This window comes from Fukomys damarensis, unplaced genomic scaffold (assembly GCF_012274545.1).
Source record: "Fukomys damarensis isolate Sample0158 unplaced genomic scaffold, DMR_v1.0_HiC HiC_scaffold_23, whole genome shotgun sequence".
Lineage (NCBI taxonomy): Eukaryota > Metazoa > Chordata > Mammalia > Rodentia > Bathyergidae > Fukomys > Fukomys damarensis.
In genome coordinates this window covers 58,757,839-58,780,718 of record NW_022900935.1, presented here as the reverse complement: position 1 = coordinate 58,780,718, position 22,880 = coordinate 58,757,839, and the positions used below count along the sequence as shown (strand labels likewise).

The 22,880-nt window shown below is 54.0% G+C and overlaps 1 protein-coding gene across 2 annotated transcripts in view; it reads right to left on the bottom strand.

Annotated features, from left to right (window-relative positions):
* The window catches only part of Tmem104 (transmembrane protein 104), a 49,266-nt gene that overhangs the window by 16,664 nt on the left and 9,722 nt on the right, over positions 1 to 22,880 (bottom strand). Inside the window, exons 7-9 of one of the 2 annotated variants that reach the window (XM_010630741.3) lie at positions 21,389 to 21,488; positions 20,941 to 21,046; positions 826 to 919 (exon numbers count right to left, since the gene is read on the bottom strand). In XM_010630741.3, the coding sequence (XP_010629043.1) occupies positions 826 to 919; positions 20,941 to 21,046; positions 21,389 to 21,488 (300 nt within the window). Of the gene's footprint in view, positions 1 to 825; positions 920 to 20,940; positions 21,050 to 21,388; positions 21,489 to 22,880 lie in introns of both variants that reach the window. The other variant, XM_010630740.3, reaches the window with a different exon arrangement.

Genomic DNA, 22,880 nt, shown 5'->3' with positions numbered 1-22,880 from the left:
CCTCCCCGGGTTTTTTTTTTTTTTTTTTTGACATGGGGTCTCCCCATGTCGCCCTGGCTGGCCCTGAACACTCAAGCTCAAGCAATCCTCCTGTCTGAGTGCTGTGACTACAGATATACACCCAGTTGGCCTTCTTTGCTTCTAGGTATAATAAAGTAAGTGTCCAACAGATGCCCAGTGTGTACACCGGGCGATGGAGAAGCACGAACCCCACACCCTCTCCTCCTCGGGCCAGTCGCTTGAGCAGCTGGCTCCTTCCCTCAAGTGGCTGGAGAGATGGAGTGCTAGAAGTGAACCAGCTCCCTACGACCAACCTAGTTCAGGGGAAGAGACCTGGACTGCAGCCGAGGATGATGGTGCTGTTGCTCAGTGTGCACTGGTCAGTGGGAACCTGCTGCAGATGGGAGGCAGTGAGTGGCTGTTGCCACGGCCCACTGGGTTTCACAGCTGCACCGCATGATGTGCCCACAAGAAGGCAGAGCGCTCTTGTTCCTGTGTCCTGCAGGGTGCACGCCCGACCCGGGCCACCCTGTGGGTTGGTGGGGACCTAGTGGGGTGTATGAAGGAGTCTGGCCACAGATTCTAGCCCGGCTCCCTCTATGCAACATGGCCTTGACAAAGCCACTTTGGTGCTAAGCTTCCTCACCAGCAAAGGGCAGGCAGGGGACCTTGCCTCAGTCCCTGCCTCTGGAAAGGTTGGAGACCCAGGCAGGCCAAGGTAACAATACCCAGTCAGCCTCACTGGGAGCTTGCTCGGCCTCTCGGAGGAGGTGGAGGAAAGGACGAGGGCAGAAGGATGAGGACAGAGACATTTCTCAGACTCACCGATCCATCTCATCAAAGAGGTCAGGATCTGCAGGTACTTGGTCTTCTGGACGTCAAAGAAGGTGAACGGTCCCAGGAGGAGCGTGAAGACAGCCTGGGGGGCGGAACACAGTGGTGAGAGAACACAGGGGCGGCTGCCCACCCTAACCCTAACCCCAGCGCGCCCCTGGCCAGAGGTCCAGAGCCCTGCCTCTCTGACACGGTTCACGCTTGCAGACCGGATGCTACTGCACTTCCTGGGCAAGGTCCAGGCATCAGGCGAGGGACGCCATCCCCTCTGCTCTCTGGCGGGTGCTGGTAGAGGACCTTTGGGTCTAGCACAGCACTGGCTGTGAGTACAGATCAGGTACAAAATGGCAACAAGATGAGGAGCCAAAAATAACACCAGCCATGCCCTCACCACCACTGGGAGGAAAGGACACGGTGGGGAGGGCACACGGGGCTCTGGCAAGACAGTGGAGAGAGGGTGCCCCTTCTGAAGGGCTCAGAGAGAAGCATTCATCAGGGTGCCATTCATCAGCCACATTTTCAGCTTAAATGCAAGGGGAAAGCCTAGAGAACAAGAGCCAGGGGCTTCCGGGGTGACTCACTGAGACTCACGTCCTGGATTAAGAGGAAAAGCGCTACACCTAGAAAGACTGGAAGTGATGAGGCCTGGGTGAGGGGCAGGGAGTCAGGCAGGGAGAAGGACGCCTGCACCCTGGTCCTCCTCAGTTCGCTGCTCTGGAAAGAACAGGGAAGTGTTTACTTAAAAAAAAAATGGCAGCAAAAACTGTCTTGGAAAATTGGTCTGTGCGAACTGTGGACCATTTGTGCAGAAGAAATCAGGGTGAATATGGTACAGGCAATGGGGAGAGGAGTGGGGGGCAGGCTTTTCATGCCAAATTGGTTGCTCAGGGAGCAGAGGAATTAAAAGCTGCTTGCTGGAGTTAAGACGATGGTACCATTTCCAATCTGCTGCTCAGAAGCAGACGAGGCATCAGACCTTATTAACATTTACACTGTGCCATTTTATCACGTTAATGCTAATGACACTCACAGAGATGCGGCAGGAGGCACAGAAAGCCTGAAGGTGGGGAGACCAGCTCTGGCCTTGTGCTTGGGGTGAATTCATCACAGTTGCCCAGCCCTGGGCCAGTCCCGTGACAGGCAGGATGGCAGGCGGCGGAGGCTGGGCTCCGCAGAAGGGGGTGAGCCCGCTCTGCCCCCAGCACAAGGAGAGCAGGATGTGGGAGAGGCTGTGACCTCTTATCCAAGTCCATTATCACTGTGAGAGGAATGACAGAAGGACTCAAGTGCCGCTTAAGGAAAAGGCTCTAATTAGCTGGGGTGGGTGAAGGTGCCCTGGGGACTACCAGGGCCGGGAGATTTCTGGAGAAGGCTTTCTGCTGGGGTCCTGGGAACCAGACCCCCTCCATTCAGTAGAGGGGGAAGAAGAAGAGTTTCCTTTAGGCTGGGGTGACAGGCAAAGGCAGAGCAGGGGTCGCTCTCTGGTCTTGCAGGCCCAGGGAGCAGAGCCGGGACGCAGTAACTAACAGGCTCGCAGTAACTACCACCACCTCTGGCCCAGCCCGTCTGTATGCAGCACCATCGGTAAGTCATTTAGGAAAATTACCACTTCAGGGGAACTTTCCACTGATGAATTTCTTTTCTGAAGGGTGGAGAAGTGGATGTCAGGTGGAAGGATAAATACAAAGTCACTCACCACAACTCTTTCAGACAACTGCGGCCTGCTGGAAACTGGACTCCTGTTATGCCCGGGGGGTTCACCTTTGACCCATGACCATTTGAAAACTAGCTTGGGGGGGGCTCTTCCTAATGCTTTTGGCAGGAGTCAGATCCCCTCTGAGGAACCCAGTAATGGCTGGTCTTTAGAGGGTTCCAGGACATAAGAAGGGCAGGAGTAGCGGAACTGTCCCCAAGGTCAGCAAAGACTCCTGCAGCTGCAGCCATCAAGTACAGCCCTCCAGAGGTGCTTGTTAGAGGCCTGGTCTCTCTCCACCCTCCTCCAGCTCAGTGCTCTTGTCAAATTGTCAAAACCCCAGGACAAGGAGACCCCACTGTGTAGAAGCCCCAGGGAGGGAGTCCTGGCTGCTGAGGGCGTTCCTGGGTAAGAGGCCAGGCACACACTCCTCTAAAAGGTGCTGATCAAGAGACAGGGAACCGGAATCTGGAGTCTGAACAAGGGTCCAGCCTCACTTAGCGTGCTCAGACCCATCCAGGGGATGGCCAGGGGCGAAGGGCTCCTTTGGAAGATTTGAACAACAGCGGTGACACCCACAGTGTCGGCAGCTCCTTTCATACCAAGGAGCACAGACCGCCACTCCACTAAGGCCCCACGGCGTCCCAGACGGCAGACAGACGGCCAAACAGCAGCCTCGCGCAGGCTGGGAGCTCATGCGTCAGAGGGAGCCCAGATGAAGATGCAGACCCAGGGCTGGGGCTAATTACGGAACAGGTGTCCTCTGCAAATTAGCTAGAGCCTGAACCCAGCAAGTGCGGAAGCGGGCACCAGAGTGACAAAGGACAAAAGACAGGAGTGGCGGTGGCTACTGAATGCTTTGGGAAGAAAGGGGCTTGGGCTGAAGGACGAGACCCAGTCTTCTGACGGTCTGGTGGGGGCAGGGCCACCTCTGAATGCTCATCAGCCAAATGTAGCACTGTGTTTTCTTTTTCCTTCTTAAAAAAGATGAAATAAAAAGCCAAGAGACAGCCTATCCTCTTGGGTCTTCCAGTCTAGCCCGTATGACATTATAAATTAGCCGGCTCTGGAGCAATTTTCCAACCCCCAAATGCCACTGATCAGTTCAAATTCAGTCTCTGTTCAAGGACTCTTGTCACCCAGCTCATTACTGGAGGCAGGGACACCAGTCGCTGCAGCCAAATGTGTTTGTTAAAAAAAGAACGCCTCTTTGATTTCTAATGAAATCTTCAAGCAAGTCTCTGGGAGTCAAGCCTGGGACAGACCTGGGAAATGAGATGGGGCCACTCAAACCTCTCTCTTCCTGGGCCAGTGAGTTTAGCTGTGCACCAAGGGCCCTGAGGCCGCCTTGCCGGAGTCTTGATGGACAATGCCAGCTTATGTTCCCAAGGTGCTGCAGGTAGCACTTGCACTTGGCCTTGGGTCTCCAGCTCGCCAGGCTCTGAATCTCCAATTCCTTCCTTATTCTCTCTGTTACGTTTCTGTGGCTGCTGTAACAAATTACCACAAATGGAGGGCCTTCAAATCCCAGAGTTCAGGCAGCTGTGGTGGCACATGCCTGTAATCTGAGCACTCCAGAGGCCAAGGAGGAGGACGGCTGCAAGTTTGAGGCCAGCATGGGCTACACAGTGAATTCAAGGCGAAGCTGGACCATACGGGGAGATTTTTATCTCAAACTACAAACGAACCAACCCCAGGATTTTCTCTCTAAGGCCAGAAGTCGGGAAGCTAGCAGGACAAGGATCCCAACAGCAGCACACCCCAGCCCACCCCAGTGGAGGCCTACTCTGCACACACACTGAGGACGGAGCTGCCAGGAGCCACATTTCTCCAGCTTCCGCCAGGACTGAGACTACCGGACACAAGAGGGGCCAGAAAGCTCCTGATCTGCAACTCAGCCTCTATCCATGGGAGACAGAGGGGACACCCTGTCTTCAGAACCAGGGACTGAAAGGGACTGCGGTGGGCTGAACACACAGATGCTCCAGACAGCATTTGGCTTTGCTGAGACCCAGGAGTACTGAGGCTCACACCTGCTTGAGAGGGTGGCTGGGGGTACTGGGGGCTCAGTTGCTAACCGAAGCCTCCACTTTCCTCTTGGAGTGGTCTGGACTCAGCTGTTCGATTCCAGGGTGGGAGAAAGAATTGCTGTGCCACTTCCAACAGCAGAACCTTAAATCTAGAACTCTTAACTCAGGCCTGCTGACCTGATCCTGGACACTTACAGGAGGAAGGCTCCAGTTCAACTCAACCCTACTACCTGGATACAAAAGGTGCCCGGCAGCGGGAACATGTGGTGTCCTTTGTTTAGTTGTCCCAACAAGGAACCGCGATCAAGTGTGGACACGAAAACAGAAAAGTAAAGCAGCCTGACACCTAACTTCCTATCCCCACATTTCTCTGCATATTTAGCTGGCCAGGAAAATGAAATGAAAGCTTAAATTTGGTGCCAATACCAAATTAAACAGTGTAAGAGTTTAAAAGTAAAATTAAAGGTTAAGAGTTTAAACTAAACAATTTAACAGTTTAAGAGGCTGCAAAATCTTGGGGTGTCACACCTGCCTGGATTCCACCTCTGCCACTCTCAACCCCGCCATCCTAGCTGTTGTTTATCACTGCCCTGTCAAAGTTGTCCTGTGATAACATCACCACACAAGGCCACAGGTCGTTTTGCACCCACAGAACTCTCACACACAGGATGCCCATCTACACAGTGACCAGCGCAGTGACGACGCCATCCCCTTCCTGAGGAGGCAGAGGTACTGGAGAGGTCCAGCACCAGAGCAAAAACAAGCAGCAGAACAGGTGTCCCCAGACCTCAGCCCCTTCGCAGAGCAAGCGCTGTGCGTCCGTCCTGTTAGGGAGGCTGATCCTCTCTGACACCTCCTGTCCCTGTAGAGCTAATTCCCACTCTCATGGCTTTTCTCTCCGGGCTCCTCGTCCTGGCAGAGAATCTCCTTTTCTTTTCCTTAGCCCCTGCCTTCGATGGCCTGCTCAAGGGCCAACTCCTCTGCAGTTATTTTTGTTCTCCCTGGGGGTTCTCGCCTGAAATACCGTGCAGACAGGCAGTGCCACAAGGCTTCACTGTTGGAGAGAACAGGGAGCCGCTCCTTTTTCAGGACTGTGCATCCCCAGCGCAGCACAGGTACTGTGAGGGCAAGGACTGTACCCTCTTGTGTCCCAGCACCCAGGGAGGGCTCCGTGCACACATGCATATGGGCCAACAAGAACTACATGTGCAGAATGTGTTGGATTTGGTGGCAGCAGTACCTGGGGGAAAGGTGTCACCCTGGAGCGGGGGAAGGGGCAACCCTAGTCTCGCAGACTTCCTCTGTACTCTGGCAGAGCAAACAGCACACAGCCACACAAAAGTACTCCTGCTCTGCCTGAAACAGTTTACTCTGCCGTGGAAAATACTTCCCAAAACAGCGGAGAGGGTTGGGGGTGTGGCTGTTTGTATCAGTGACAGCTCTACGGTTCACTATCACCGCACTAGGCCCTGGATTCTGTCCCCAGCAATACACACACCCACACCCACCAACATGAGCAAATCAAAGGAAAACAGCATTGCTCTCAATTTATCCCCTCTGGGGCGTGTCATATTCACTTGTTATGAGGAGAGAGGGGCACATGGCTACTGCCACGAAGGTACCGGCAAAGGAAGGAATTCCTCAAGGACTGGGACCATGCCGTGAATCTGCTTGGCCCCCAGAAGAGGTGACATCTGAGTAGAAAATGAAAAGAAGAGCCTAAAGGTCTTCAAACGGGTAGTTCTTTCCCTACCTACTCTCTGGAGATAACAGATTCCATTATTTCTTTTCCCACAAAACAAAAGGAAAATCCCAAAGCCTCTTTCATCATCTCTACTGTTGAGCAGAGGTGGAGGGACCTGCAGCTTCTAACGTGAGCTTAAACTGCAGTGAATTCAACACATAGTTCTTGCTTGCTTTTCTCAAAAAAGAAGAGAGGGGGAATCCCATTCTCGGGGGAAAGACAGGAGAGATTACATATAACGCAATGCTGAAGTGCTGGCCACAATGCAGGAATGCAGGACAAACGTCCTAAGACCCTTCTGAGCAATGAAACATCCAAGCCACCCCCTGGAACAGAGTGGGAAGCACCAGTCACCCTCTGCCACGGGTGACAGTGGTAAGCACCCGAGAGGGAGGCAGAACAGGCAGCACCCCGTTGATCCAGCTGGGGCAGGGGCCCGCTGTCCCGCCCAGTCCTGCACCCCAGGGCAGCGGCTGTCCCAGACGCCAGATGGTGGAGGAAGGGCAAATCTGTGCTTACTGGTGTCCTCCATCTCCTCATCTCGGGAGCTGGGAGAGTGTGCTGTGCCCTGTAGGCCACTCTGAACAATAATAACTGGGCCGGGCCGCTTCCTCACCAGGGGGCAGTTCTCCAATTGAGAGCTGAAAAGTGAGTGTTGTTTTGTTTTTGGCGCCCACAGAATAGTGAAACAGATGCCGGGCCGCTTCCTCACCAGGGGGCAGTTCTCCAATTGAGAGCTGAAAAGTGAGTGTTGTTTTTGGCGCCCACAGAATAGTGAAACAGGGCTTCTAAAAGCTGAGAACTCAGCAAAACACAGGCCAACAGCCCCACTCAAGCTTCTTGCTCTAGGGCTGTGGTGGGGGAGTGACTTGGATTTCTCTGTAATTCAGCAGGGGTGACAAAGGCACCTCTTGTAAGGCAACAAGTGTTGGAAGGTTGAGCGGGGCTACTCTAAGCATGGGATCTGGGGGTGCAGATGACAGAACACCCCAGCTTGGAGCTCAAGAGGTCCAGGGGCGCAGGTTCAGGCGGAGATGACCCCATGCTAACCACACAGCTGAGAGCCCTGGACTGACCCCGAGGGCGTTCCACATCAAAAGGAGGAATGCCCAGCCTACAAGGCTGGTTTCACTGGGTGCTAAGGGTTGAGAGCTAACTGGAGTTAATGGTGACTCCGCACAAACCCATCACTAAATGGGAGCCCACAACTTGCAATGTGTCCTTGAAGTGCAGTAAAGAAATGTTCAAAGATTCTATTTTTATTTCTCAAGTAGCTGTGAACATTTTGGTTTGGGAGTTTTAATTTTCCTAACTTGAATTACAGCTTCTGGGGATTCATCCTCCTAAGTGTGTGTGTGTGTGTGGGGTGAGCTCAGAGGCAGCATGGGATGGAAGGGTCACAGCTTTGGGTCACATGGACAGGGCGTGGATTACATCCTGATGCCCTTCTAACTGTGATACCTGTTGAGTTATTCACCTTCCCAAAGCACATTATGTGCACACAGACGACAGATATTCAGCAGATACTAGCCTTGGCTGCCTGACCCCAATAAGCATCAGCACATACCAGGTAATGATAGCCCAGCCCATCCATCTGGGAACACCACACTACTGAAGCCAAGCAAGACCTCTATGCGAAGGATTATAAGTGAATACTATCCTCCCGCTCCTTTGAGGGACGTGATCTTGCTACACAGCCCAGATTGGCCTCAGACTCGTAGGCTCAAGTGCTCTCTCTGCCTAAACCTCCCGAGTAGCTCGGACTGCAGGTGGGTCTGACTAGGCCTGGCTCTGATACTATTTTTATTTGATACCCATTACCTCCACCCAAGTTCAGCAATAGTCCAGACACTTTTTAGCAGAGTTCAGGGTCTTCCTGACTGAACAGCATGCAGAAGATGACAGCCAGACCAAGAGAACAAGGCTGCCTCAGAAACTGTGTCCAAGGTGGGTGTACCAACTCGAGAACCATTATCATTGGACTCAACCTTATTTACCCAGACACCCCATGAGACTGAATCCTTTGTATCCAAAATGCGGGCCAGAGGACTCACATGCCACACAGAGGGTGTCTGACTGTCGATTCACAGAAGACCATTTTCAGAAACTCCCTTTCCAAGGCAAGAGAAGAGCAGTGTCCCGCCTGAAGCCCCATGCGGTGAGTGACACTCGCCCAGAGAATTGGAGAAGCCTGGTCGTGTGAGAGGGAACTTGCGCCAAGACAGGCTGTCAGGCTACAGATACCAACCCAACCATGAGGGAGATGCCGCTAAGCTTTCCCCTGCCAATTGTCAAGTTCTATTTACCTGGTACAGAAAGTAATGGGGACAGATGGAGGCGGGGGTCCCTCTTTCAGCACACTGACCCTCTGTACAGCAGTGACTACTGTCTGCCTGACACCTAGTGCTGCTTGAAGGGGGCTATTGAGTCTCAGAGTCCCTGCTTCCAGCCCACCCTCCCCAACTCCACGCTTAGAAGGTACCAGGGAGATTTCTGATGAACAGAATCAGAGACTGAAAGATTCAGACAATAAAACCCAACAGCTGATATGTAGGCTCGTTTAAAGAAGTATGCGCTTCTTGAGCACTCAAAGTCTAGAAATCTTGCTCCTATCTCACCACATTCTTCAAGGGAAAAGCATGTCTACTGCACAACCGTTTAGCCCCACTCTGAACGGCGCATGGAGAGGATGAACGCCATGACTGCCTCACAAGCACAAGGCCCTGAGTTCAATCCCTGGGAAGAAGAAGAAGAAGAAGAAGAAGAAGAAGAAGAAGAAGAAAGAACCCTTGAACTTACTTCCTTTCCTGAACTAGCTTCTAGGAACACACCCTTGTCACACTCAGATGAGGCCCTGGACTTCCTAGTTAGAGGTCTGGGGTTTGTGGCCTGTCTTTATGGGTACTCTGGGAGGCAAAAAAACAAAACAAAACAAAAAACTCACCAACTATTTCCCTCACCCTTCCATGGGAAAAAAGAACAGAGAAAGAGGAAAACTCACCCCAAACTTCTCTATCAAGTGGAATGGCAGAGGAGCTGCCTGGCAGGGGCCCAGGGTCATTTACACAGAGGGCTCCTAAAGCCCAGGAGAGCGATCTGCCTAGAAACTCCACACACGTACCTGCCAACAGGAGCCTATAGCTGCTCAGGACACGAGCTATCGCCCCAGGGCAGCTGACCTGACCACGAAGTCACCATCTCCTTTGCGCCCACTGCCTTTGGAATCAGGCCAAGTCCCACTCCTGGTACAGGTGTTGCCTATATGACTCCCATCCCCAAACCTCCAGCTGGAAGATGGTTTGGGGCTACACTCTGAGGCCGTGCCGTTGGCAGGGAGGGAGAGCTCTGCTGACTCCTCTTCTCTACATCACGCTCTCCCAAGCTATCCCGGCTCCCTGAGACTCCCGGTGGGGCTGACATCCCACACTTCAGAGGAGTTTGGCCATGAGGAGCAGGAAGGGTTCAGGGAATCAGCAGAGGGCAGGGACAGGTAAGACCGTTCCTGAATCCCGACATCCTGTGAACTGACTTTAGAAAACTGTGACTGATTGAGAGGAATACAATACTTTGTTCAAAGTCTCTCAACCACTTAGATACCAAGGAGTTTAGAGCTCACGTCATCTCTATCCAAAGCCCTCTCCTCTTTAGAACACTTAACTGTGTCCCATGACCATGCCTCTTCCACTGTCCCCTCTGTGGCCCCCTTGAGGTAGGAGGACAGGGCTGGTCTGGTCTGATGGCCCTACGCTTACATGGCCACTGCTTCTCTTACTCTGTCACTGGAGGACACACCAGCCTGTGAGGTCTCTTTCTCAGCTGAATAGCCAGATGGTGCCTGCTAATGGGCAGAGTTCCAAGTATTTGATGCCAGAGCTGCAACTCTTGTGGTTTTGGGGAAAAGATAAATATTGTAGAAAACCCACAAAGTCATTTGCTTAATGATTATAAGCCATCAGGGTTTATAAAGGTTGCCTGGCTCTTCATAAGTATAATGAAGAGAGATGGAATCCAGATCCTGCAAGTTCAGGTGAGAAGACAGAACAGGAAGACTTGGACAGGGGGTGGCGGGATGAAGGGAGGCCAAGGCACACTAAAGGCCAGGGGCTGTGAAGGTGGAAGACCCAAGGCAGTGAGGGTGGGCAGTGGAAGAGGGAGGGCTGCCGAAGTAGCCTGGGGCAGACACCCTCACAGAGAGATGAGTCTAAGGGGCTTCAAGCAGGGCAATGGCAGTCAGATTTACCTGAAGACTGGTTTGAACGACTGGAATGACAGGAAGAGACCATCTTCACGACCTGGGGCAATGTTCACGCTGCAAGATGGCTGGGCTTATGTCCCAGGACCCAGCAGAACTGCTCTCTGTGACTTTAGGGCTCAGCAGTAGAGCACGTGCCTAGCCTGTAAGGCCCTGGATTTGATCCCAGGATTAAAGTACAAGGGATTTTAGTTGTGTGGGCTGAGCATGCGGAGGAGGCAAGGATACTCATCCCAGTCCTGCAGGACAGAGGAGTGAAAATACTGGCTCGGGTGCTCCCAGGAGCCTGGTAAAAGGTAGTTCAGTGTGTATACACTGCCCAGTACAGGCTCCAGAAGACCCACTATGACCAGCAGAAACCAGGATATGGGGAGGTGGGGCTTCCTGAAGGGTTCAGAGTTTGGGAGCTCCAGAAGAAACAGCCCCGCTCTTCCTGGCTATCCTGGGCCATGGTAACAGGTGCAAAGACCAAACTTCTTCAGCACCACAGGCTTGGGTTAATGATCTCACTCTTTAGCTACTTAGCTACCGGGGACCTTCTACAGAAGCAGCTCTTAGCCTTGTTCATTCACACTGTAGATCAAGGCGAGAGGATGTGATCTCACCCACATGAGAAAGTGGGTCATGTCTGCTTGGGCCCGCTGTGGGCTGGGGAACCACTGCAGGGGCTGGGCTAGAGGACATCTTGATCCTCACAGGTCCCAAGAACAAGAGGACTCCAGAGGAAGAGGTGGGCTGCTTTGTAAGTGATGGAGGGATGGGAACCCTCTGGACCACTAATCCAGTCCTGAGCTCCCTGGAGAAAAGGCTCACAGCCCTAGCACCCAACTGTCAGGGATGAACCTGCTCAGGGCCAGGGGATGGTGAGCAGCACAGGTGCCCTTGGGCCTGACAGCGGGACCGCCCCCCTGCCCCTGGGCCTGGAGACTGGCACTTGCTCCTATGCCCTGGGACATCAGGGCTCTGCTGCTTCACCTGCCTGGCGTTGGTGCTATGCTCCATGAGAGGCGTCAGGTGATCACTGGAGAGGCTCTTGGCTTCTGCCCTTCCTCATTCCATGCTCCTTGAGCAGGAAGAGTGATGGAGGTGGGAAGGTTCCTCGCTGGAGCTGGAGGGAGGCAGGGAGGGAAGTCAGGTGCCCAGAGCGCAGGAGCCCTGCAGAGGAGCGCACAGGGCAGGCTGGCTCCACCTCTTCCCTGCTGACGTCTGACCTCGAAATAAATGGGGAACTGAGTAACCTTGGAGGCGGGGAAGGAGGGGAGATGGCACATCAAGCTGGCTGATAAATGAGCTCTGTTCAACTGGGTATAACAGATCACACTAACAACCCCTAGCTCCCTCCCTCCCTGGTGGTCTGCAACCCACAGGCGGCGGATTCAGAGGAAGCTATGGGGAAGCCAAGAGCACCATCTGGTAGACACAGGAGGTACCTGTGGGCTCAGGTGACAGAGAAGTCACTGGCAAGCAAATACTGCAGTGCCCCCTTTCTTCTGAGGACAGAGACTGAAAAAGCCTGCGTGGGGATGGGTACTGCCGCCTCCGGTCTGCTCAGGAGCACCTGCCAGCATCACCAATGGCACCAGCCTGGGGAACTGTGGATGGCCTGGCCACCTCCTTTTCCCTGGAAGTCCCTGACTGCTGGCTCCACAGTGCTGCCTCGGGAAGCGGTTCTATCAGGAAGACCACAGCGGTCTCTCCCTGGGGGACTGGGTGCAAGACCATTACCACTGTGAAGCAGGTTCTTGGGCCTCCTAGCCTTACAGTTTGCTACATCAGGCCTGGTATAGGCCCCAGAAATCTGTATGCTTAATGAAGGCCGGAAGGGACCAGGCACAGAGATGAGGGAAGTGTTCCTCAACAGTTTACCTACCCCTCAGGTGGAGCACAGCAACCCTGCAGCAGAGGGGAAAGAGACAGATCTGCGTGACCATCACAGGCCAGATGGGCCTTCTACCCACCGGCAGCAGTAGGTGTCCAACACCGGACCGTGCCTGCTTGTGCCCCACGGAGGTCTCCAGGGACCATCTCAATCCCTGGCTAAAGAAGTTCTTGCCACAGCCAAATTAAACACGCCCTCAGTGGCTTGTGACTCGTCCTTCTAGATTTACACTGGCACACAGCAATTGCTCGGCGACACCTCCCTCTGCACTCGGAGGCTTATTAAGATGTACCTTGGTCTTCTCTCAGCTAATCCACAAGACTTCCGGAGCTCATGCTAATTAATCACATGGCCTTATTAATATGCACCATAATTGTTTAGCTCTGCTTCACGCCCTTCATCCCCGTGTCCCACGCATCTTTCTGCTGTCTGCACACCCTCTGGGGTTCTGCTTCCTCAGGGCTGGGGACACTACAGATGTATGCACAGCTAGGTCTTCCCTGCACACAGATGTGGCTTTCCAGACAGTGTGCAGGACCAGTGGCACTGGCTGGGACACTGGCTACACAAAAAAGCATGGTTATTACTTTAGAGCGAGTGCTCTATATAATTAAACATTACTGCCAGGGCCCTGAGGTGCTATTCAGAAAGACACCAGGTTCTGCTTAAAACATACACCCTGTAGCAGAGCGAAAGCACTGTTCAGCCTCCCTAAACGCAGCAGGACCACCGAGTGCTATGGGCTAATCTGTGGGACAGAAGGAGCAGAGAAGGAGGAGCAGGAAAAGAGTTTGGCATATAGTTTTCATCCTACTCAGAACAAATACTTAGGACTACTGGAAGTTTGTCCTGGACCACATTACTCTAGGAGTATAGGAAGGTTGCTGGGTTCGAGACTGTAGTTTTAGCTGCATTTTTTTTTTAAGAGAGAGAGAGAGGAAGAAAGAAAAAGAAAGGAAGGAAGGAAGGAAGGAAAAGAAAAGAGAAAAAAACAGAGAAGAGAAACAAACCCATGAAGGAGAGATCTGAAACCAATCACCAGGATATTTCCTTAAAGAATATAAAGTCTATGTTAGCTCTTTGCCTAGCAATAGTTTTGGAAGCAGAGGGGACCGCAGAGCATGGTGTGGCCTGGGATACTGAGTTTTGGGGACCTGTCTGTGGCCCAATTTCTGGAGGCGAATAACCGGCAACATGTGTGGACTGGTGCGCGCGCGCGCACACACACACACACACACACACACACACACACACACACGGGGCAGAGGCAGGGGTCAGGCTGGTGGTGTGGGAAGCAAGGCAACCAGGTTTTCATCCCCAAATGGGCTGCTCTCAAACGAGGAGGCCTTGTGCGTCAAGCCCGGGGTCTGACAGGGATCAGTGTGAAGTGTGTATAAAAATGGTCCTGAAAGAGCACGGTGCAGAAGGTTCCCAGCAGGGATGAGCACTTCCCACGGAGACCTATTTGGAAGCTTCCCAACCAAACTGGCCCTGCGTGTGACTGCAGGCCATGGGTAGATGCTACAGCTCCAGGAAGCTGTCCCAGTTCAGGGACACATGTGCAGGGTGGGCCGAGGATGTTCCGTTACGGCTCTCAGGTGGGCTCTCACGATGCCCACCCCAACCCTGCCTCTGCCTGTTTCTCTGGCACTGGAACTGGGCTTTGGGCTTCTGCACTCAGGCACACGAATCCATGGAAGCCTCCCTTTTTACACAAGGGATGGGCTCCTGAGGTTCTATTTATAAATGCTTAGTTTTCATAGAATAACATTTTAAACGCTGCAGTGAAATGAAGCACTTAAGGGAGACCTGCAGTGAGTCCTTCTGGGAAGTAAGGAATCACTGCGACGATAATTATCCCCTGCGTTTGTTTCACATATTTGAATTTTCAAATAATGGGGTTTCGGAAGGATGAGTGCTGTGGGTATCTGGGTGGCAAAGGTTAGGACATATGAGATGGCTGTTCTGTCTCCATTTGCTTCCTTGGGTGAGGTGGGGAATCAAAGTGAGGAAGAGGATGAGCAACCAGCGAAGTCATGCTGCGTTTCCCCAAGAATGAACTGGCTTGCTCTGGGTGTGCGGGATTTCCCAGGCTGTGCCCGTCCCTTCCCAGGTGTAGGGGAGGGGCCGGTGCATGGGGGACATGCTAACAGGGCTGGCGAGACACCAGGTCAGGTGAGCGTGGAGTCTGAGCAGCTCACCTGGCCTGGTGGCTAGAATGCAAGTCCCCTTCCTACCCAGTAGCTTCTGAGGCTGAGGGAGGGAGCAGGGAGGAAAGCCCAGAAAGCGCCACAGACTGCTGCCTTGTGATCCTGAGTCCCAGAACCGACCTCTTTACGGAGACCATGGAGGTCGCAGCGCTGGGCTTAAGCACTGTCCTCTAATGTTGCACATCAGGTACTGGCCATGGCAGAGGCAGGGCGTGGGGTATGATGGATGGTGGGCTTAATGCCAGGTGACAGGACCCATGTCCCTGAGAATATCATTAAAAATAAAAACGGTTCTCTCACTGAGCGGGAAGAGGCCCGGGCCAAACACCAAGGGAAGGGTCACCTCGGAGCCCTCAGAAAGGGAAGGGAAGGGTCTGGGGCACTGCTGGGCAGCAGTTGGACAGGTAAGAGGAGGACTGGAGGCTGCAGTGTGAATGTGTGTGTGGGTGTGTGTGTGTATGTGTGTGAGAGAGAGAAAGAGAGAGAGAGAGAGAGGAAGAGAGGGAGAAAGGGAGAGAAAGAGGGAGAGACAGAGAGAGAGACAGAAAGACAGACAACAGTGTGGTGGGGCTCATGGGGTCCCTGGGAAGGGTTGGCAAGACAAGCCACAGTTGAATGTGTGTGTGGGTGTGTGTGTATGTGTGTGAGAGAGAGAAAGAGAGAGAGAGAGAGAGGAAGAGAGGGAGAAAGGGAGAGAAAGAGGGAGAGACAGAGAGAGAGACAGAAAGACAGACAACAGTGTGGTGGGGCTCATGGGGTCCCTGGGAAGGGTTGGCAAGACAAGCCACAGTGTCGGAGCAGGAAACAGGTAGCCTGAATTTCATTTAGAGAGGGATGGGGGTGGAGGGGAAGGTAAGCAAACAAGAGGCTGCTCCCATAAGAGACGCACAGACAACTCTGGGAGCCCTGGGAGAAAAAACGAAAAAGAAAAAGCAAAACACAGGCTTGTCCCTGAGTTATTGATTTCCTTGAAAAAGAAAGAGACAGGCTGATCTTTCCAAGTCTGTCCATCAGTCTGCTGGGGGCTGGGAGTATTCAGTATTAGGACCCAGCCGCTCTCTGAGTGGAGGGCACCCACCTTTCTTGGAATGGGGAAGAAACTCATTCTTCTGGGGACAAGCTGGACTCAGGGACATGCATCCCCCCAGAAGTTGAGGGGTACACGATGACACTTCTGCCCTCCACCCCCTCTCAGGAATGGCCCAGCTCAGCTGGGTCGGAACCACTCCACTCTCTGCACCAGGGGGGACACTGGCTGTGACAGGCACCCTAACTGGGGTTCCTGGGGTGAACAGCACAACACACCCGACTTTCCAGAGCCCTCAGGGGCATGCTGGGAAGAAGAAAAGGATAGAAGATGGGCATCCCTGGCAGTGAGTCCCCAAAGTCACCAACTTTTAAGGTGTCACTCACATGGCCCAGATCCTGTAACACCCTCCCCACCCAGGCACCAGGACGCCCTCCTGACTTGTTCTGGCTGGGAGCCGGACTCAGTCCTAACTCATGGGGGTCAGACAGGAGGGGAAGCGCTCGGCAGACCGCCTGATCTCCAGGTGGAGGGTCCCGCTCTGTCTCCAGCAGGCTCACCCATAACTCCGAGTCCTTCCGAGGGTACCCCTTTCCTGCTTTGCCACGCCCCACTGCCATCCAGGGTCTGGACCTGCACATATCTGGTGGCGGGCGTCTGTCTTCTCCCAGGGCTGTGCTCTGGGGGCACCGACCCTGGAGCAAACCACCTGGGTGTGTGACACATGATCTTGCGGTCCCCCACATCCTGTGGTCTCTGCTGCTCCCTAGACTTGTTGCTCCCCCTTATTTTCCCTCTTCACTGGTCTTGAAGGGCTCTAGGCCACCTCCTGTCCCAGACGAGGCGAGAATAAATATTCAAGTGATGGCAGCGGTGACCCACTTATTAGACGATGCCACAGCCCCGGGGCACAATGGCTGGGGCTGAAAGTACAGAGACCAAGGCGGAGGAAGGAAATGTCCTTGAGAAGAACACTCAATGCCAACCCCACCTGAGCGAGAGGAAAAGTCCACTTGGCTACTGGGAGTAAGGGGCGATGAGACATGGCAGTCGGAGGGTGGGCTGCCCGAGCTCAGATCACTCGCTGGACACACACCGGGGCGGTGTCACCTCAACCCCCTGCCAAGGCCAGGCTCCCAGGGTGGACGGACGGGTGCCCCTCACCCAACAACTGTGTGCCACTGCCGGGGCCACCCTACAAGTGGAGTGAGCGGACCTGGGTGTTAGGCAAGCCGGGCTGAGAGCCCAAAGAGCTGGGGCCACGGGGAAGCTGCCATCTGAGTCTGTCTTCCCTGCTGTGAACTGAGATGATGCCGCGCTGTGCCATGTGGCTGGGAGACCTAGACCAGAAACGAGCAAGTTCCTGGTGAGCTGCGACGACATGTGAGGAACTGAGGTGGGCGGTGTGTTTGGATCCCGACTGGGCACGGCTCTCCCTTCCCACACCCGCTCACCAAGAGGGTGCTTTCCCCTTAGAAAGAAGCTGCTGTTCAGTTCATGAAGGAGGCTGCATGCCCTTGAAGGGTGGCAGAAGGACCAAGGCCAGTGTCACAGAGTTGAAGAAGCCAAGGGGGAATCGCGAAGCACGGTCTCTTGATGGAGCGAGACCACAGGGCCTGAACCTTGGGGCAACCGACACCACCAGGAAGTGGCTCTGAACGGGGCTGTGTGACAGGAGTGCAGGACCGAGAATGAGAGCTTGCCCGCCGGCCACCTGCAGATTGCATCTCTCTTTAGAGTCACCTGTGCTCCAACTCCTGAGTCCAAGGCAGGAGAGCAAACGGGGTGAACTTGTTCTATTCCAAGGTAGCCGACGAGGGGTCCCCTGCTCAACATGGTTAGTTTGTGGCCGGGTCTCCAGCCAGGATAAGCTCAGCTCTGCCGTCTGCACTCTGTTGGGCTGGTGACCCAGGCAGCTGCTCACCTGTAAGTGGTGGGTGCTGACCACATTTCTGAACAGTGAAAAGCTTTCAGCACTCAGGGAGTCCCCGTCCCCTCAAGGCTTCCCTCCTACACCCTGAGGGAGGAGGGAAGGATCTTTCTGCACAGGGATGGAATGATGGGCGGGGAGGTGCTATGGGAATGAGGAAAGGTAGTAAGAGAGCCAGGCGGTGCCCGGACCCCAGGACAGCAGCACCCACCGCCACCTCACCAGGGGTCCCCGGCTCCTGTAGTCCAGGAAGGAATGAAATGCCAAATTCTGACTCAGTCCCTAGCAAAGCAAGAGAAGCTTTGTGGAAAGGATCCCAAGACGCGCCTCCTCGGCCTAGAGGCATCGATACCTGTTTGAAAGAGCTGGGGCTCTCGTTTCATTCTTCAAAGGAGCAGGGTGGGGATGGAGTGGGTGGGGTGGGTGGGAGCCAGGAACGTGAGGTCAGTTGGAACGTGAGGTCACCGGAAAGCGGATCCTGATAACCCTCATGGGCCCTAATCGCAGGGCCGTCACTGCTGGTTCCAGCTGTGGGGACACCTGAGAGCGCACGCGAAGCAAATGATTCAGGGAAGCCTCTGCCCACAGCACCCTGCTCTGTGGCTACCACAGGAAGGAGGAACTGACTCATGTCAGCTGCGCTGGGAGTCACAGGATTGTGCTCAGGGGTTGTGGACGAGGACGTGGGGCCAGGAGGAGGAATTTTCCATTCGGTAAGGTCAAGGGCACTGGGAGCCAAATGGTAGCTGCTGGTGCAGAGAGCTCACTTCCTAGACGGGATCATAATGCTATACACAGGCCAGCCTCAGAGATAGTTCATATCTCAGATATTCTTATTCTGTGTGAGCTTCTCAGGAGCTTTCCTGAGAAGAAACAGAAGAGATGGCTTCTGAGGACTTTCTGAAAATTAAGCCACAATATAAAAGCCGGTATCTTTATTCTGCAGAGCATACTGTGACAGAATAGCAATGAAGTGGTTATTACTAGGACTGTCTAAAAATGCAGGCTGGGTAGGGGCATAATCCATTGGCGAAAAAGAGATGATCTGTACGTGGGTGGGAATGTCCTGAAACCCACCCCACCTGTGTCCTGCTCTGTGCCTGGAACGTTTGGTTAGTGCCTGGCCGCTGGCAAAATCAGACACCACTGGTGGTGAGGGGCACCGTGGAGTTTCTACAAGGGATGGGTGCCAGGGGCAAGGAGAAAGGCGCCCCTCTGGGGATCTGAAGAGGCCACTTGCTGGAATCCAGCTCCCTGGACTCAGGAGGGGACCACAGCTGCAAGCAGGCTCCAGTCTGAGGAAGGAAACCCTCAGCCTTGCCCCTCCAAGTCACTAAAGGAGGGTGGCGCTTCAGAGAGACACAAGCCTCCGCATTTGGGGTCGGGAGGCTCTGCTGTTCTGCAAAACCAAAGACCCACCTGGAAGCCATGTGCGAAACTGTAAAGCCACTTTAGAAATCATGCTTAGGTCCATCTAACTTGAGTCCCTCAGAACAGCAAGGGGAGACCAGACCAAGCCAAAGGCCCTGGCAGACAGAAGCCCTGCAGTGGAAAGGAGTGAGGGCAGCAACGGGGTGAGGGGAGTAACGGCTCGGAGGGCAGCCTCCCGAGAGGCTGCTAGCCTTCTTGCTCCTTTTCTGTAGCTCCAGATCCCTCCAGGTCTGGAGCGTTCACAGGCACTAAAACAATTAGCTGCATGAGTTATACGTGCAATATCTGGGAGGTGAAGGCAGTAATTAATGCCCGTCTGCCTTCCTGAGGGCTTCCTCCTGTTTGGTCAGAATTATTGAGACTGGGGGAGGGAGGCTTCCATCATGAGGAAGGTTTATAGGAATAAGTGAAGGCACAATTTAACAAGGCAATAATAATGCTTCTGAATAATTTACCAAGCGAATGACAGCAGCTGATACTTGCAGTGCTCAGTCTCCATTCTGCTGGCGGGCAGGGGAGCGTGCCGGGCAGGGGAGCATGCCAGGCAGGGGCTGCAGACCCCCTGGTCTCCCCACAAAGACCCCTGAGTGGCTCGGCTGCTGTTGCTCCTCTCTGGAGCCTCTCAGATTCCTCCCTCCCTCTCCTGTCCCTGCCTGTAATGAAGGGGAGGAGAGACCTGGGAGGGCCTTACATTTACAGATACACTTACGGATACATTGGCTAATTTCATCAATCACAGTGTGTTGAAATGCTAAGAGGTCAACAAGGCCTCAGCCCCTCTGCTCTCCGGGCTGCCATGCTGGTTCCTGTGCCACCCTGAAGGCTGGGGAGGTGGAGCAGGGTACCGGACAGTCTGAGCTGTGCCACATTCCCACCAGACCTGCCACGGGAGGGTCAGAGACCCAGTTCTAGGACAAGACAAATTCTCAGCTGTGGCTGGATGTGCAAGAGGGAAACACAGATCACTGGCCAACTGCTCCTACGATGCAGCTAAGACATGGTTCCTGGGGTCTATGCCACAGGGCTTCTTTCATAGGGCTGTGAATCCGGATCAGGCGCGCACAAAAAAATCGTCCAGCAGCCCTTGGGGTTAACAAACAAAGCCGACAGGGCCTGTGGAGGTCTCTGCCAGGACTGGGATGACAGAGTAAGGAGGCTACTGCCTGAAAGGTTGGCCTCTCTCCCAGTCCCTGCCTTCCCCTTAAATCGCTAAGTGTGCACATGGCAAACTGGTCACCTAGCACACCTGAATCAGGGCTGAGGAGAACCAAAGCAGAGAATATTAACAGATGCTGCAAAAGCTGAAGGGAAACATTTGTGAGCCCCACCCACGAAGCAGGCAGAGATAAATAGCTGCCTCTGGTCCGTGTCTTATTACCAGAGGCCTGACTGGCACATCGTTCAGTCCCCACCTCCCTGCACCATGGCCTGAAGCAATCAAGGAGCCTGGAGATTCATCTTCCTCCCCTGTCCACTGGGAGGCAGGCAGGCAGGGGGATGGCTGCGCTGAGCATTCCCTGTCTGCAGAGCCTGACTGTGGTCAGGGTGAACCCTGAGACGGATCGGTCAGGAGACCCAGCTTCTGCCTGGGCTACTCTGGGCTGGTGCAGAGTAAGATCAAAGCATGGAAAGCCTGAAGCGTGAGATCTGGGACTCTCAAAGGACTTTGCAAAGAGCACCCCTCAAACCCTGAGCTAAGTCTGCGAGAGTTCACGGCCCCGGAGCTGGCAAGGACCTGGACACCAACTCCAAACCACGTCTAACTTGAGGCCTGGTCCTCTGGACACTCTGGGGCTGGAGTCTCAGTGACATGATCCATCTTATTTATGCTGAAGCCAAGGCCCTACGCTTCAGCCACCGTATGGGGATGTGTGGGTGGTTCAGAGCCCTCGGCCACCCAGGACACTCACCAGGTAGATGCGGTAGGTGTCCACTCGGCGCAGGGGACCCCAGCACCGGTCAGTGTCGTTGTACTTGGTGTCTGCTTCCACACCGCAGGAGTCATTGCCAGAGGCACTGCTGGGAGAATACCACCAGGCTCAGGTTTGGTTTGAAATACCCACCGTGGTTTTGCGAGGAGACAGACACTGCCCCTCTCCACAGTCTGACTCTGCGTAAACCATCTTTCAGCGTGCGCCCCACTTGTCCCCAGTGACTCAGGGGCCCTTGGGGGCATCCGTGCCATCTTCCCAAAGGGCCAGGGAGGGGACAGAGGGCAGAGCTGGCTATGGCACCATGGTGGAGGGCCTCGGGGATCTATCCTTCTCCAGTGCCATGGACCTGCTCGGCCCCGAGCTTCTCTGACGGCCACTGCCCCTGCTGGCTGGGGAGACTCAGTGGGCTGATGGGGACACTCACCAGGTCACCTGCATGAGGGAGAAGGGCACAGCTGCGGCATAGATGGCCAGGTCCCCATATAGGTAAATGATGATGCAGAAATAGAACAAGTTGACCCCAACTGAAAACAACAAAGCCACCCGTCAGGGAGACAGAGAGAGGCGGTAGCATTTCTTTCTGCCAACTAAACGTCTACTTCTTCTGTAGCTTTCAGTTCCCGAGTGGTTTACCTCGTACAGAAAGTGCAAAAATGGCCCCAGAGTCCTGCATGTTGATCTGGCTGGCTAAGCTGTGACACTGGCAGGACACATCAGCTGGGCACGGTTGCACTGAGAGGGCTCTGTGAGGCCCAGACATGTGAGGGATTCTGAGTCTGGACGGGTGCAAGGAGAGCATGAGGAACCGCTGGCCTGAGGTCCTTTGTGAGGGGAGGAGATTCTGGAGTCAGGAAAATGAGCCCTCTAGTGCACGGGGCCAGGCTCTCCTCTGCAGCCCACACAGCTCTAAGGCAAGTGACCACCTCTGAAGCATCAAAGCACAGAGAAGCCGCTGGAAAATGGTGCAGTTCTCCAAAGCCGAAATTGAGAGCATGGAAAGCGCTGCTTTCTGAATCTGATTAATCACCCAGCACCGGGTGGGCCGGCACTCACCGCAGGATCCCTTTCCTTCCTGCAAGGGTAGGGCTGACTCTGGAAGGTGCCTGACATTGGTGCAGAGGCAAACTGTGCCCCCCTCACTGCTGAGGGAGGCTGAAGCAGAAGCAGGGAATGCAGGGCTCTCGTCCGAATCTCATCAGACTTGTTTCTCAGTCCTGGAAAGTCCCTGACACCTCTTATCTTGTAGGGTGAAAATGTTACCTTCTGCATATAACTCCAGCTATAAAACTCAGGGGCAGAATTCCCTGGAGAAAGCAGTCAGGCCTCTCCCACATACAACCCATACAGCCCTTGACCACCAGTCTCAAACTCAGGCTTAGACTGATTGCACAGGTTTTCGATGTCACCAGTGTCAAGCTGCTGGCTTCTCTAAGAATGGAAAAAAAAAAAAAAAAAAGTGACAGTTCCTTTCTAATCCTGGTGGCTCAAAAGAACCTGCAGGGTCCCTAGGGAACAGCCCAGGACATTTCACTCCCTGGCCATGGAAGATCAGCTCTGCTCCTACAAATCTAGAGGAAAAACAACAGCAAATCATACATTTGCAGGGAGGGGTTACTGGGGGCTGGGGTTACCTAAGGCCTTTACACTAAGCTGCACTTACCCAGAGCCTCCCTTGGAGATGCTTACTAAGTTGCTGAGTTGCCTAAATGCTTAAATGTACAATTCTTGTGCCTCAGTCTCTCAAAGTGTTGGGATTATAGGTCTGCACCACCACATCTGCCTGCTGTTTGTTTTTTGGTACCAGGGATCGAACTCCGGACCTTGTGCTTTTGAGGCAGGTGGTGGAACCACTGAGCTAAATCCCCAGCCCTGCAAACACAAGTTTTTAAAGGGCCCACAAGGGACTGCCACCCATT